Source organism: Trichosurus vulpecula, chromosome 2 (assembly GCF_011100635.1).
Source record: "Trichosurus vulpecula isolate mTriVul1 chromosome 2, mTriVul1.pri, whole genome shotgun sequence".
In the NCBI taxonomy this organism is placed as follows: Eukaryota; Metazoa; Chordata; class Mammalia; order Diprotodontia; family Phalangeridae; genus Trichosurus; species Trichosurus vulpecula.
Window position 1 is genome coordinate 165,158,276 of NC_050574.1, and position 14,222 is coordinate 165,172,497.

Below are 14,222 nucleotides of genomic sequence, written 5' to 3' on the forward strand. Positions count from 1 at the left end.
AGGGCTAAAAAACACAGGCTATTTGTACATAATAATAAGTGGGTGGAATGCTACTTTTCCAAGATAAGGGCAATAAACTTTAATCTATGTTAAAGTGAAAAAACAGGCTAGGGACTGTGAGGCAGAGTTGTGGCCAATCCGTAGGTAGGCTTCATCACCATGGAGAGAGATGCTCACGTTCCGATTTAGGGCCTGGACGCTGACCAAGATTTTAAAACTACAGGTAAAGGAGCAAAATGGTTTACAAAACACTTTAATGTAAATGTGGGCCTCTACAACTACTACTTTCCTTCTGTGGGCAATCTGCCTTAGGTGTTAGTCTCTGCCTTTTGTTTAGAAAAATCTACATCTCATAAAGTAAAAGATGAATTTACTTCTTTGTACCTGGCATCTAATAGAAACTGGGATTGCTAAAATTCAAATTTGACTTTCTTCCAGAAAATAATCTGGCAGAAATTAGGCATAGACCAACATCTCACATCATCTACCAAAATAAGCTCAAATGGGTGCATAATTTAGACAAAAAGAATAATATAAGCAAAAAAAAATTGGAGCAGGGAAGTAATTACCTGTCATATCTATAGATGGAAGAAGATTTTGTGACCAAACAAAAGATAGGTTTATGGAAGGTAAAATGGAATTTTTTTAAAATTAAAAAAAAATACACAAAAACCAATACAGATTAAGTAAGAAGAAAAGCAGGGAAGTAAGGGGAAATTGTTGGTTTTTTTGTTTTTTGTTTTTGTAGCAAGTTTCTCTGCTAAAGGTCTCATTTCTAAAATATATAGGGAACTGATTAAAATTTAAAAGAATAAGAACCATCCAACCATTGATAAATGATCAAATGATATGAATAGGCAGTTTTCAGAGGGGAAAAAATCAAAGCTATCAGTAGTTATATGAAAAAATAAGAAATGCAAATTAAAACAACTCTGAGGTACCACCTTGCAAATTGGCTAAGATGACAAAAAAGGAAAATTACAAATGTTGGCAAAGTTGTGGAAAAATAGGTATATGAATGCATTGTTGGTGGAGTCGGGAACTAATCCAACCATTCTGGAAGTCAATTTTGAAACTATGCCCAAACGGCCATTAAATTATGTGTACCCTTTGACTGAATAATACTGATACTGGGGCTTTACCTCAGAGATCAAAGAAAGAGAAACAGGACCTATATGTACAAAAATGTATTTTTGTAATGGCAAAGAATTGCAAACTGAGGGGATATCCATCATTTGGGGAATGGCTGAACAAGTTATAGTACATGGATGTGATGGAATACTATTGTGCTGTAAGAAGTGATGAAAGAGATGGTTTCAGAAAAACTTGAGAAGACTTGTAAGAACAGGTACAAAGTGAAGTGAGTAGAACTAGAACCATGTATATAGTAACAGCAATGTTGTAAAGATAATCAATCAACATTGATCCACCACAGATCCGAAAGACTAGTGATGAAACATGCAATACACCTCCAGATAGAGAACCAATGGACTCAGACTGCAGACCAAAGCATATTTTTCCTGCTTTTTTTTTTAACACAGCTAATGCAGAAATTTGTTTTGCATGACTATATATATTTGTAATAGATTTTGTTTTTCTTGCCTTCTCATTTAGTGGAGAAGGAAGGAGGAGGAGGGAAAGAATTTGGAACTAAAAAAGAAAAGAAAAAGGTTTTGTGCTATTAAAAAATGGCTTTCTTCTGCAGCCAGCTCCTTGATCACCTTGATTCTTTTGCATTCCACCCTCCCTTCCCAGAGAGCACACTTTGTCACCCCTCTTTCTTCAAACTCCTTACCAGCTGTTTTTCATTGTGGCAGAACTTTGGCTGAGAGTCTGAAGTACACTTGCGGGTGCTTTCTGATAACCCATTTAGTCACAGAGTCAAGGAGAAAGCTTAGGCACAGACCAAGGTCATCAATAGTCACCTGGTTCTAGGTTTGAAGGTGTAGAAAGTGCTTTAGGGCAATGTCCAACATACTCCCCAACTTGCAGTGCTCAGTGCCCAATCTAGTTACCAACACCTCTGGGATTTACTTTATTCATGTGTAAAAATTAAGAAATTGAACTATATTAGGTGTTCTTAACCATTTTTTGTGTCATGAATCTGATGAAAACTATGGACCTCTTCTCAGAATCATGTTTTGAAAATGCATAAAATAAAATACATACGGTTACAAAGGAAAGACCATTTTTTTAAAATAAAGGCAAATTCAAGGCCACAGGTAAAGACCTCCTACTACACGCTCCCCAAGGTCCAACTCTAAATAAAAGCCTGACAAGATACACAGGTGAAACCTGCCAACCCACGTGTCGCCCCGCGCCTGCGTCTTAGTGAAATTTCTCAGGCTCCTACCCCTTCCGCCCACTCATTGGCCCCGGCGCGGGGGCGGGGCACGTCCTCGAGCCTGTGTTGGAAGCACGTGCTGGCGGGCAGGAGCCTCAGCGGGAGTAGCGGCAAGCGGTGGGAGCTATGGCGTCGTTACTTTGGGGAGGCGACGCCGGGGCAGCGGAGAGCGAGCGGCTCAGTAGCCACGTAACGGCCCCCCCACCCCTTGGGCTGGGGCAGACGCGGGGCTTGCGGTTGGGAGGGAATGTGAGAGCAGGGGCAACCGGCTAGGGATTTGAGGGCACTGTGTGGGGGGGGGGGGGCGGGGAGAACCCTGGAGGGAGAAGGAGGAGGAAGCGGGAGGGATGGGAACAAGACTGCCCGGAAACCCACCCGGAGGCGACGGAAGCTCTGGGGTGGTGGGGAGACTTTCCTGGAGCCGAGATGGGGGGGGCGGGGGCGGGGAAGAGATGTTCAGAGAAGCAGACCCGGGACATCAACTGAGGAGGAGGGCGGGGAGGGGGAAACCGAGTCTGGACATCCCTGGGAGGTAAGACCCGGAACCCTTGCTGGGAAAAGCTGCTTGTCCAGGAGCCCAGACCGTGGGAAGGGGACGCACGAAGGGGCAAACTGGAGCTGCCCCGGCTTACCTGCGGGTCTCTGCCCAGTTCCACCTTGTAAACCATCAGGCAGCAGCTGCCAGCAATGATTTGTCCTTGTTTACTATCTGCATACCCCGCAGTCTGGACCAATGACATAATAGGAGAAAATATGTGGATAACTAGGCCAGCAGAGAGATTCCTCCAGATTTAGGATAATCGTGACCACAGGCCCCTCAGATTGTGTAGAACTTCAAGGTCCTTGCGTCTTTGATGATTTTTAAGTACAACCCCTTCCAGCCCTTGCTACTGAGCTGACATTGTCTAGTTGAGACTGCTTGAAATTATGTTTTTCAATAGTTTTCACATCTCATTCCCCGGAAGAGTCTTCGGGGTCTTAAGAGCACCACGGTCCCTGGACTAGGTGAGTGGTGCTAGGATAAAGCTTAGTTGATATGTGTAGACAAATATATTGGCTTTTTGATGCGTTAGTTAACCAGTTGAGAACTTCCAGGGTGCAAGGCACTGGAACTCTAGTATAATGTCCTTATAGCTGTAGTCCCTAGCTCATATCCATAAGCTGTAGTCCGTGTCCTCAAAGAGGTTGCACCTGTTGCTGAGGGAAAAAAAGAATGATAATATAGGTGAAGCAAGAAAAGGACTGAGGAACAAAGTATCAACCAGAACATGGATATGATACAGAGTAAATTGGGGAGGAGGGTAAAAATAGTCAAAGAGGGTAGAATTAATCAGCATTTCCTAGAGAAAACGTGAATGAATGAAAAAGCATTTATTAAAAGCTGTGTGCAAAACACTGATAATACACATTGAAAAGATGTGTATTTATATGTATATATAGTTTTATTATATAACAATAAAATATATATCTTTTATAATTATTATGTGTTTTATTATACATTTTATGTTATGTTATATATTTTTGTTTTATATGTATGTGATATGTGTTGTATATAAACATATAGCTTTAATATGTTTAAAATGCATTAAGACTTGGAAAACCTTGTATATTTATACATACACATATGTCTTTTCTATTTTTATATATACATGCATGTATATGTTCATGTTTATGAATGAATTTATATATTTGTATATAAATTATATATTTTAAATATATATGAAGGCACACATAGGTGCATCCATAGGGGAAGAGGTATCCTAGTTGAAGGGCAAACAGAAATAGGCTGGAGAATGGACTTGTGATTGTGATTTCACTGATATAGGAAACTCCATGGTGAGGAAGTTCCCTCTAGCAATGTAGGTTGGTACCTTCTTTGCCTCTTACAGTTTTAGAGAGTTGCCTAGAACCCTGAACTGTTAAATGTCTTGCCCAAGGTCACGCAGCCAGTAACTGTCAGAGGTAGAACTTGAATCCACATCTTACTGGCTTGGAAGCCAGCTCTGTCTCCGCCATACTATGATTCCTCTCCATCTGAGAGTAAACTTTGTTCTCTGGTGGAATTGGTACAGTTCTTCTAGTTATTGCTTCTATTTGCCCAGCTACCAGATGTTTTTCTTTTTGATCACAACCATTCATGCCACCTATCCTGTGTACTTTTTGAAATGCATTATCCAATCTGAGTGAAATGAGGATAAACTGAAATTAAATAATGTAATAAAATTCTCCTTTGAAAGTAGTAGTGGGGGAGCTGAGGGAATTCAAGCACAAATGTGCCTCAACCCCACTATGCCATTGGAACACAACCATCAAATGAGGGATGTTGGTGATCTGAAGATCAGCTTAGCTAAATTCAAAAAGGTTCATCACTAGAAGGTCGGCAGCAGGGTGATGAATATTTTGGCCAAGGTATCTCCTGAAACAAGAAAAACAACTGTCTACCTAGGTGCAGAGGGAGCATCCACCTTGACAAAAAAAAAAGGATCATTTAAGTATTGAATTAAATATTCAAGCTGATCCTATATTTTGTTAGCAAAGTGTTTATTAAACAGCCTCCACTTAAGTCAGTGGGGGAAAAGAGGAGAAATATCCCTCATGCTTTGCTGTATCGCATGACAGTTGCTTGAAAGCATCCAAGAAAGTAGGGAGTTCACCCTAGAGCCTTCTGTAAGCATTTGGGCAGTTCTGCTACTTCTGCCTGCAAGAGTCTTGGTAGCTAAGTAGTCCTAGCTTTGGCTCCATACATCAGGAACAGCTGCTTCTATTACCAGTGATCTAGAAGGGGGGAAAAAAACAAAAATAAAAACTGACTCCAGCGCTAGCTAAAAAAGCACTCGAGCCTTGTATGGTTACTATGGCTTAGGCAAACATTTTTAGAGACAGCTCTATGTTTGAGGATGAATGGTGACTTTCAAGTATGCCTGGTTGCATGAACTCTTGTTGCTAAAATAAGAAATTAAAAAACTTATTGCTTAAATGATTAATCCATGACAATGTAGGAAGGCCTATAAAATCAGACAGCAGACTGGGAAGAAAGTGATTTCATGTTGTTTAGCTTTTTGTGGGAAGAGGTGTTTCTGAAGAGAAGTTTGCTGTGTTCTTAAGGCAAATGTTTGCCCAAGTTGTAAAGAGAAAGAAGGGGAAAAAGACTAGAGAGGTAATTTTGGCAAATGTAGGGGAAATAAATGTAAATTTTACAGATGAGTGGATTTTTCTGAAGTTTCTATAGCCTTTATGCAAGTCTAGGATTCATTCATGAGATGCAATATGGGAAGTAGAAAAAGTGCTGGACTTTGACTTGAGAGCTGCATTTGAATCTTGACTCTAGAACTTACTAGTTGTATACATGGTGTCCTGGACAGTGATAGGAAAGTTCAGAAAAAGTGGGAAGATTGGGGAGAAGGAGGAAAGCTAGTGAGTTCTGTTCTGAACATGTCAACTTTGAAGTGGCTAGGGTACATTCAGTTGGAGATGTCCAAAAGGCAGTTGATGATAAAGAGCTACATAACTAAGGAAAGTGACTAGGTTTGGATATGTGGACCTGGAAATCATGTGCAGAAAAATGAATAATGAACCCAAGGAAGCTGATGAGATTACCAAGTCAGATAAGACAGAAGAGAGGAGGGCCCAGTACGGAACCTTGGGGAGCAATCAGGGTTAGTGGACATAATGCAGATGAAGATCAAGCAGATAACTAAAGGAAAGCATCCGACAGGAGAAAACTATCACAAAAACCTAGATAAATGAGAGTATCAAGAAGAGGATAGTTTACCATATCATAGGCTGCAGAGAGATCTAAAGGGATGAAGACTGGGAAAGGGTCATTAGATTTGGCAATTAAGAGATCATTGGTAACTTTGGAGAGAGCTAGACATAACAGCTAATTAGATGGGACATAGATATTCCTTATGTTACATGTAAACCAGGCATGTTACTTGCAATATGTAACTCACAGGGCTGGTGTTTAGAAAGTGCTTTATGTCCCTTAAAGCAATATATAAGTGCAAGTTATTCATTCAACAGAAATTTGCGTTTCCTGTATGTATAATGTTGTATATTGTACAAAGAAGCATATAGCCCAAGTGGACAAATGAAGCGTTCCTGTGAAAAATTAAATAGTAATAATATTAACAATACAACATGTTATAAAACAGTCATGATAAGTGCCAAATGAAAGGCACAAGTAGTAAAAGGTATAGAACAAAAGACACATTATGGTCATCATATGTGGTTTCATAGAAGAGTTTGAATTTGAGCAGATACTTGAAAGATGCATAGAATTTGGCTGAGGAGAGAGAAAGCAGGAAAACACTTCTGGCAAAGGAACAGAAAAAGGAATGTGCATGATATGTTCCGAGGGTATCGAGTAAACTAATACAATTGGAGCATAGAATTCATATAGGGTAATAGTGGAAAATGAAAAGGGAGGGTGGGGTCAGATCAATGTAAGTGTTTTGCTTCTGTTTTGTTTTGAGACTGTATCGCCCCGTCTCACCTGGGCTGCTCACGTGCCCAATCCCAAAACAGATTGGCACAGAAGCTTTAACCTCTTTTTTTCTGACCTGGATCAGTTTACCTTTCCTTAGACAGCCTTGTGCACCCAGGGGCCCACCATATTTGTGTTGGACTTAATGTGGACCCCTGATCAACTTCAGCCCTCTTGCAGCTCAGAACTCCCAAACTCAAGCAGTCTACCAGCCTCCACTTCCCCCAGTAACAGGGATTACAGATATATACAACCATGCCCAGCCCAATGTAAGTGTAAAGTTATGAACTAAGGAATTTAAACTTTATCCTGTCTGTAGTGGAGAGACTTTGCAGATTTTTTAGTAGGAGGGTGACATGAAAGCAGTGTGTTAATTGGTTTGTGCAACACATATTAGAGTGGAGAAGGCTAGAGTATATCCTTTCCCAACATTTATGTATCTTATCTTCCCTTTTTGGGGGGGGGTGGGGGAATATTTCTTTCAGGTGCTTCCATTAATAATTCTGAAGATGATGAAGAAGAGGATATGGGTAAAATGTTTATTTGCATATATGTATTTGGCATTTTGGTTTTAGCCTATTTAGTTATTCTTCACAGCCTTGTATAAGATTAATCCCCACTGGAGATTCCTTTTTGAACGATATATATCATGGGAATTGTTTAGGAAAGAGAAAAGCGTAGAGAAAATAACAGGAATGGCCCAAGTATATTTGGGGGAAGAAGAATGGAGTGACAGCGGGATAAGCAAAAGTAGGTTTGAGGATCATTCATTAAGGGAAGAAGTAAGGAAGAACTGGGTCTCAGGTGGATGTGGGCTTGCTTATGGTGGGGAGCAGGTATATGTATTAGAAACACTGAAAGCTCTGTATTCTCACAAAAGAAGGAAGACAGCCTCCTCCTAGTTCATTGTCCTTTCCAGTCACTTTTCCAGTTTTAATTAAGAAAACAGGTGACCACAGATGCATTAAAATGTAAACTCTCAATTTTGATGCAATCTGTGTACATAGTTCACTAGATTTGTATCACTACCACAGTGTTCCATTCTTATTTTGTTTCCCTCAGTGGATTTGGCTGCCAACTCACTCTTGAACAAACTAATCCGGCAGTCCTTAGTAGAGTCCACTCACCGTGTGGAAGTCTTACAGAAGGATCCTAGCTCTCCCCTCTATTCTGTAAAGACATTTGAAGAGTTGCGACTGTGAGTATTTCATTACTGGGTCAGCTTTAGAAAATGTCCAAAACTATAGCTCAGGAAAGATTGTGTCAGTAGCATGAAGGGGCAGGGCATCAAGAAGGGATGGTTTTGCTTTCTGACATGTTTTCAATGTTCAATGAGACATGTATGTTTGTAATAGTTAAGATACAACTAAATTGGGAACATTAAAAAATATTACTTCTAAATCTGTTTTGAATAGCAGTTGATAGAAAAAAAATACTGTATCTTGCTTTTCTCTTAAGATTGTGTGATGTGCTGGAAAGAATGGTAGACCTGGAATCAGAAGAAACCTAAGTTTAAATCCTGTCTCTGATGCTTATTTGTTGTGTGTCCGTGGACAAGTCATTTTCTGATCATCAGTTTCTTCATCTGTAAAATAAGGATAATACACATAAGTAACTGTCTCATGAGAGTTACTGTGGCATATTGGATGAAGGGCCAGCCTAGGAGTCAGGAAGACCTAGGGTTAAGTCCTACCTCTGACACATGCTAGCTGTGTGACGATGGGCAAGTCACTTAACTGGTCAGTGCCCCAGGGAGCTTTCTAAAGCCATAAGCTGTAGGTGGTTCACTGATCTGTGTTAGTACAGAGAGTTTCCACACAGGGAGTTCACCACACCAATGAAAACACAAGTCCAACCGGAAGGGAAAGAAGCTCCCTGCCCAGTCCGTTAGGAGGAACAAATGGATAGCGTGTGTCAAATGTTCTGTAACTCTTACAGTGCTGTGTCAACAGTGCTTATTATTGAGGTGGAATTTCACTCATGGAGGGAGAGAGTAGCATTGATAATCCAGAAATCATTTCTATTGAATTTTGGAACAAGATGTGATCCTGAGACAGGAAGAATATATTGATCTTCACAACTTAAGTTTATCTTGGCCAACTTAAAATGAGTAAATAAAATGAGTTTTCATACCCCTGCTCATGATGAGAAGGAGCCCAGGGGCCTGCTGAATGGTGGGTAAGGAAGCCTCTCTCAGATGCAAAATTGGTTTTCAGTAATCCAAGTGAACAATTTACATGCAAATAATTGAGAAGGTGCAAGTATTCTGGTCTGAGCTATGGTAGTGTATACTTGGGTCATCAACAAAGTTGTATTAAATATTCTTTTTAAGACCAGTCACAGTCCATGGCCATAAAAATAACTCAGCAGCATTTATTGTTCAGTTGTGTATTTCTTAAATGGTCAGGTAGTCAGAGTGAGGAATAACAGGAGAGCAGGCCATGTGCTCCCCTCCTGTCCATTCAGTGTTAGACGACCTCGACCATGGTGGGCAGATCCTCCATGGTCTGTGAGAGAATAGGGACAGAAATCACACAGGATGAGAAGAAATAGGTAGATTATCCTGTATTTCAGTGTAGGGAATGCCTATAAATTAGCCACAGACTTGTAAGTTTGATTTATTTTAATAGAAAGGAAGAATTACTGAAAGGGATTTATGCAATGGGATTCAACAGACCATCAAAAATACAGGAGATGGCCCTCCCCATGATGCTGGCACACCCGTAAGTTCCAAGGGCTCTTCTAAAGTGGCTTGGCTTGTTTCTTCTCTTGGACTGGCTTTAAGTTTAATGGTTTTCTGTTATCCTGTAGACCCCAGAACCTCATAGCACAGAGCCAGTCTGGAACAGGCAAAACAGCTGCTTTTGTCTTGGCAATGCTAAGCAGAGTTAATGCCTCAGAGCTGTTTCCACAGGTAAGGAAGAGGTGAGATAGAACAGTCCTGACCCTTGTGGTATATGTAATGGCCAACCAGGGGGAAAAAAATACAAAACCCTCTTTCCCCTTCTCAAAGTGCAGTCACTCATTCATTTTCTTCTCTCTTTACAGTCTCTCTTGGTGACTCCATCAACTCCCATGGGTTTAATTATCATCTCTATGCAGATGACTCTCAGAGCTACATACCCAGCACCAGTCTTCCTCCTCCTGAGCTTCAGTCTCACATCACCAACTGTCTACTGGTTATTTTAAACTGGATACAGAAACATCTTACACTCAACATGTCCAAAGTAGAACTCATTATCTTTCCATGCAACTTCCCTATTTCTGTCGAAGGCACCACCATTTTTCTGGCTTCCCAGGCTTGTAATCTTGGTATTATCCTTAATTCCTCACTCTCCCTCACCCCACAAATCCAGTCAATTGCCAGATATCGCCATTTATATCACCCCAACATTTCTTGCATCCAATCCTCTTTTCTCTATTCACACAGCCACCACTTTAGTTCAGGCTTTTGTCACTTCTCACATGGGTTATTCTATTTGCCACCTAATTGGTCTCCCAGCTTCAAATCTTTCTCCACTCCATTTCACCTTCTACACGGCTACCAAAGGGATTTCTAGAACACTTTCCTACTTCTGCTACTTGTCTGACCATTCCTCAGTTTTCTTTGCTAGTTCATTATCCTTCTACTTTCCTTTCTTCTGTGTCATTTTTTCCTCATGGTTCTGTCTTTGGACCTCTACTTTTCTCACTACATTTTCTCCTTTGGTGATCTCATCTACTCCCATTTGTGACCTCTATGTAAATGGACTCCTAAATCTATATATTCAGCATTAATCTCTAGGGCAGCTAGGTGGAACAATACATAAAGTGCTGGCCTTGGAGTCAAGAAGACTTATCTTCCTGAGTTCAAATCTGGCCTCAGACACTAAACCCTATTTCCCACAATTCCTCATCTGTAAAATGAGCTGGAGAAGAAAATGGCAAACTACTCCAATGCCTTTGCTAAGATAACCCCAAATGGGGTCACAAAGAGTCGGACATGACCAAACCCGACAGTCAAACATTATTAATCTCTCTATGGCATTCCAGTCCCATGTTGTCAAATGCCTGCTGGGTATCTCCACCTGAATGACCCATCAGAGTTCCAGGCTTAGCCTTTCCAAAAACAAATTATCTACTCCATTCAAATGTGCTCCTCCTCTAGACCTTCCTGTTTTTTTAGAGCAAATATTCTTCTAGTTACCAAAGTTTATAACCTCAAAATCTTAGATTCTTCTCTCTGCTTTATGTCTTATGTCCAGTTAGTCGCCATGTCCTGGCAATTGTATCTCCACATCATCTCTTGTCTTCATTCCCTTTTTTCCATTCATATGGCCATCACCCTATTTCAGGCCCTCATCACATCTCACCTGGACTACTGCAGTGGCTCCCTTAATTAGTTTCCCTGCTTTCTGTCTCTGACATCCCCATTTCATTCACACAATTGTCATTTTTCAGACACAGGTCTGACCATGTTATTCTCTGGCTCAAAACCTATATATAGCTCTCTACAAACTCCATATCCTAGCATTAAAGACACCCTACAGTATGGCTACAGTCTTACATTTTTAACCTTATTTTATTCTGCTGTCTAACTAGACAAGACTGCTAGCTGTTCCCCAAATTTGGCATTCTGGCGCCTGCCTCCATGAATTCACATAGCTGTTCAAATGTATTCTTTCATGATCCCTGCCTCCCAGAATCCTCCTTAAGGCCTAGCTTAGGTACCTTCCTCTTCAGGAATCCTTCCTGAGTCTTTCCCACCTCCAGTGTTTAGTGTTCTCACTTACTTCAAATTACCTTGTACTTCCTTATTTTGGTTCAAGATTTCTTGAGGGCAGGAGCTGTTTTGTTTTTATCTCTCTAATATCTTGTCCACAGTAGAAAATTAATAAATTTGTGTCTCATTGCATTACAGTTAAGACACCAATATAAAATATTTTTCAGCATCTTCATGGTATGCTATTTTCCTCTTTCAGTCTAACCTAGTTGACACTAGGATTATAATACCCTGGCTGGAGCAACCCCAGATTTATACATCCATTTTTCTACACCACTAGAATCATCATTCCTCCTAGACCTAGTATGTGCATAGTATTATGGTTGGCATTGGGGAAACATGTCTATTTTTTTTTAGCCTCCAAGGCTTACAGTCTAGTTGGGAAGATAGGACATAAATGTACAAAAATCAACAATAGTAAAAGGTAGCAAAGGCTAAGTGCTAAATGAGTGATGCAGACACAAGGGGTTCCAGGACGAGAAAGGAAGGTGGAGAAAGGATCTCACAATCACCGTAATTTTGAGTGGAACAGCAGAACTTGAATTTGACCTTGATGTAAGAGTAGGATTTAAACATAGAGAGAAAGAGGAAGCCAACCCAGGCAAGAGGAATGTCATAGTAATAGTGGATAGATATCTGCATGCCATGTGTGAGAACAATGAACAGACCATATTGGCAGAGGAGTCATGTAGAAGATAAGTAAAACATAAAGTTGAATCCACATTTGGAAGAGCCTTGAATGCCAATCTAAGGAGTTTGGACGTTATCCTGGCATCTGAGAACCTTCATTTATATTATAACTTCCTAGTATTTCCTCTTTGCATTCCCCACTCCCATCTACAAGTATAGTAGTACCTAGTGGTTATATTGTTGGATATTCCTTTGGTGACTTTTTCAAAAGGAATATATGAAAGATAGTTTGTTCCCTATCTCATAAATCTCCTAATCTGCCAACTATTAAATGCATTCAGCCACAGTTGACATTTTAAACTGAAATTCTACAACTAGGCATTTCTATTCCTCTTTCTAGCCCCAGTCCCCAAAGGTTGCTTTTGTAAATTTTTTTCCCTATTCTACCTTAAGTGTCTCTGCTTAGCTCCAACTTATGAATTGGCTCTGCAAACTGGACGTGTGGTTGAGCAGATGGGAAAATTTTGTATTGATGTTGAAGTGATGTATGCTGTTCGAGGAAACCGAGGTATGTGCCAACTAAGAAAGTCTTAGCTAACTTTATAGTGCTCTCAGATGCTCCTAGACAGTTGATTTCATTCAGGCTGACTTCTAAAATAGGATCAGTACCTTGTGTGGTAGGATCACATTCCACACACTGTTCTTTTGATTGTTGTTATTAACCCGAGTTTCCAGTACTTTATTGTGAACATGTACAAAGCCAAAAATGGCAACATATTTTAGTTTTTAGATTTTGGAACTTGTTTCATTAAAGTTGCATTCCAGTGCTGTGTGCTCTGACTTAACCAGTTGGATATTATGAAAGGTGAGACTTTGCATCTAAGAAAAAAATTTAATCTTTTTTTTTTCCTCTAGCTCCAAGATGCACTGATATAACCAAACAAATTATAATTGGCACCCCTGGGACTGTCCTCGATTGGTGTTTTAAACGAAAAGTGATAGATCTGAATAAGATTCGTGTTTTTGTCCTGGATGAAGCAGATGTGATGATTGATACCCAGGGGTTCTCAGACCAAAGCATTCGAATTCAGAGGTAATCTCGGAGCTTTGTGTCTCCTCCTGTATCTTCTATCCTAATACTTGAGGTATATGCTGCTCCTTGTTATGTGGACTACATCTTTCCTACCCCTCACCATTGTCATTCCCATTAACACCTAATCTTCTCATCATTCTCAAATTGTTTTCCAGGGGCTTTGTAGAGTCCTGTAATTCCTGCGATGCCTTAATTTATTTTTTATTTTTTAATTTTTTTTGCTCATCTAGAAAAAAGGTCTTGCAAGGCTATTCCAGTTTTGCCTATGTTGACACATGGGGGCAGCAAAGGCTTGGGCTGTGGCTGATTCACAAGAGTGACGATTGAGCAGATTTCTTGCCCTTGTGCTAGGTTTATTCATGTTTCCTTTGTTTTCGTAGGCAAATATATGAACAGGGGATCTTACCTACCCACTTTTTAAAGGATATTGTGAGGGTACAGTAGATAACCAAGAGGCCACATTGATAGAAGGTTGGCTTTGAAGTAAGGAAGATCTGTGTACTAGTGGACAATTTATTTAACCCCTCAGCGCTCCAGGCAAATTTCTAAGACCACTAAGTTACATATGAGTTGCAAATCTGCATTGGTGGAGTTTATACCCTAGGAGTTTCCTATATTCACGAACTCAGACTTCCACTTCTTATAATGGTGAGAAAATGTGATCCTGGAAAGAGCATTGGACAGGGCATCAGGAGGCCTTGGTAATAGTTGCGGCTGTGGCCCTAACTTGTTGTGTTATTTTGGCTTCATCTCTAGAATCTGTTTCTTCTGTTAAATGAGGGGATTAGACTAGACTAGGGCTTGAAAAATCCCGGGTGCCAGCTGACCATGGTCCCTACCAGTTTCATCATATGCCTAAATATTTCTGTGCAATGTTACATGAAACCATATAAATGTGTTCTGCTCT

At 40.3% G+C, this 14,222-nt stretch overlaps 1 protein-coding gene across 1 annotated transcript in view; it reads left to right on the plus strand.

Moving 5' to 3' along the window:
* Positions 1-2,470: 2,470 nt before the first annotated feature.
* Positions 2,471-14,222, plus strand: part of DDX25 (DEAD-box helicase 25) — a 31,741-nt gene continuing 19,989 nt past the window's right edge. Inside the window, exons 1-8 of the mRNA XM_036745874.1 lie at positions 2,471-2,533; positions 3,286-3,349; positions 7,316-7,360; positions 7,893-8,028; positions 9,461-9,553; positions 9,642-9,744; positions 12,676-12,790; positions 13,138-13,315. Of these exons, the coding sequence (XP_036601769.1) occupies positions 2,471-2,533; positions 3,286-3,349; positions 7,316-7,360; positions 7,893-8,028; positions 9,461-9,553; positions 9,642-9,744; positions 12,676-12,790; positions 13,138-13,315 (797 nt within the window). The remainder of the gene's footprint in view (positions 2,534-3,285; positions 3,350-7,315; positions 7,361-7,892; positions 8,029-9,460; positions 9,554-9,641; positions 9,745-12,675; positions 12,791-13,137; positions 13,316-14,222) is intronic.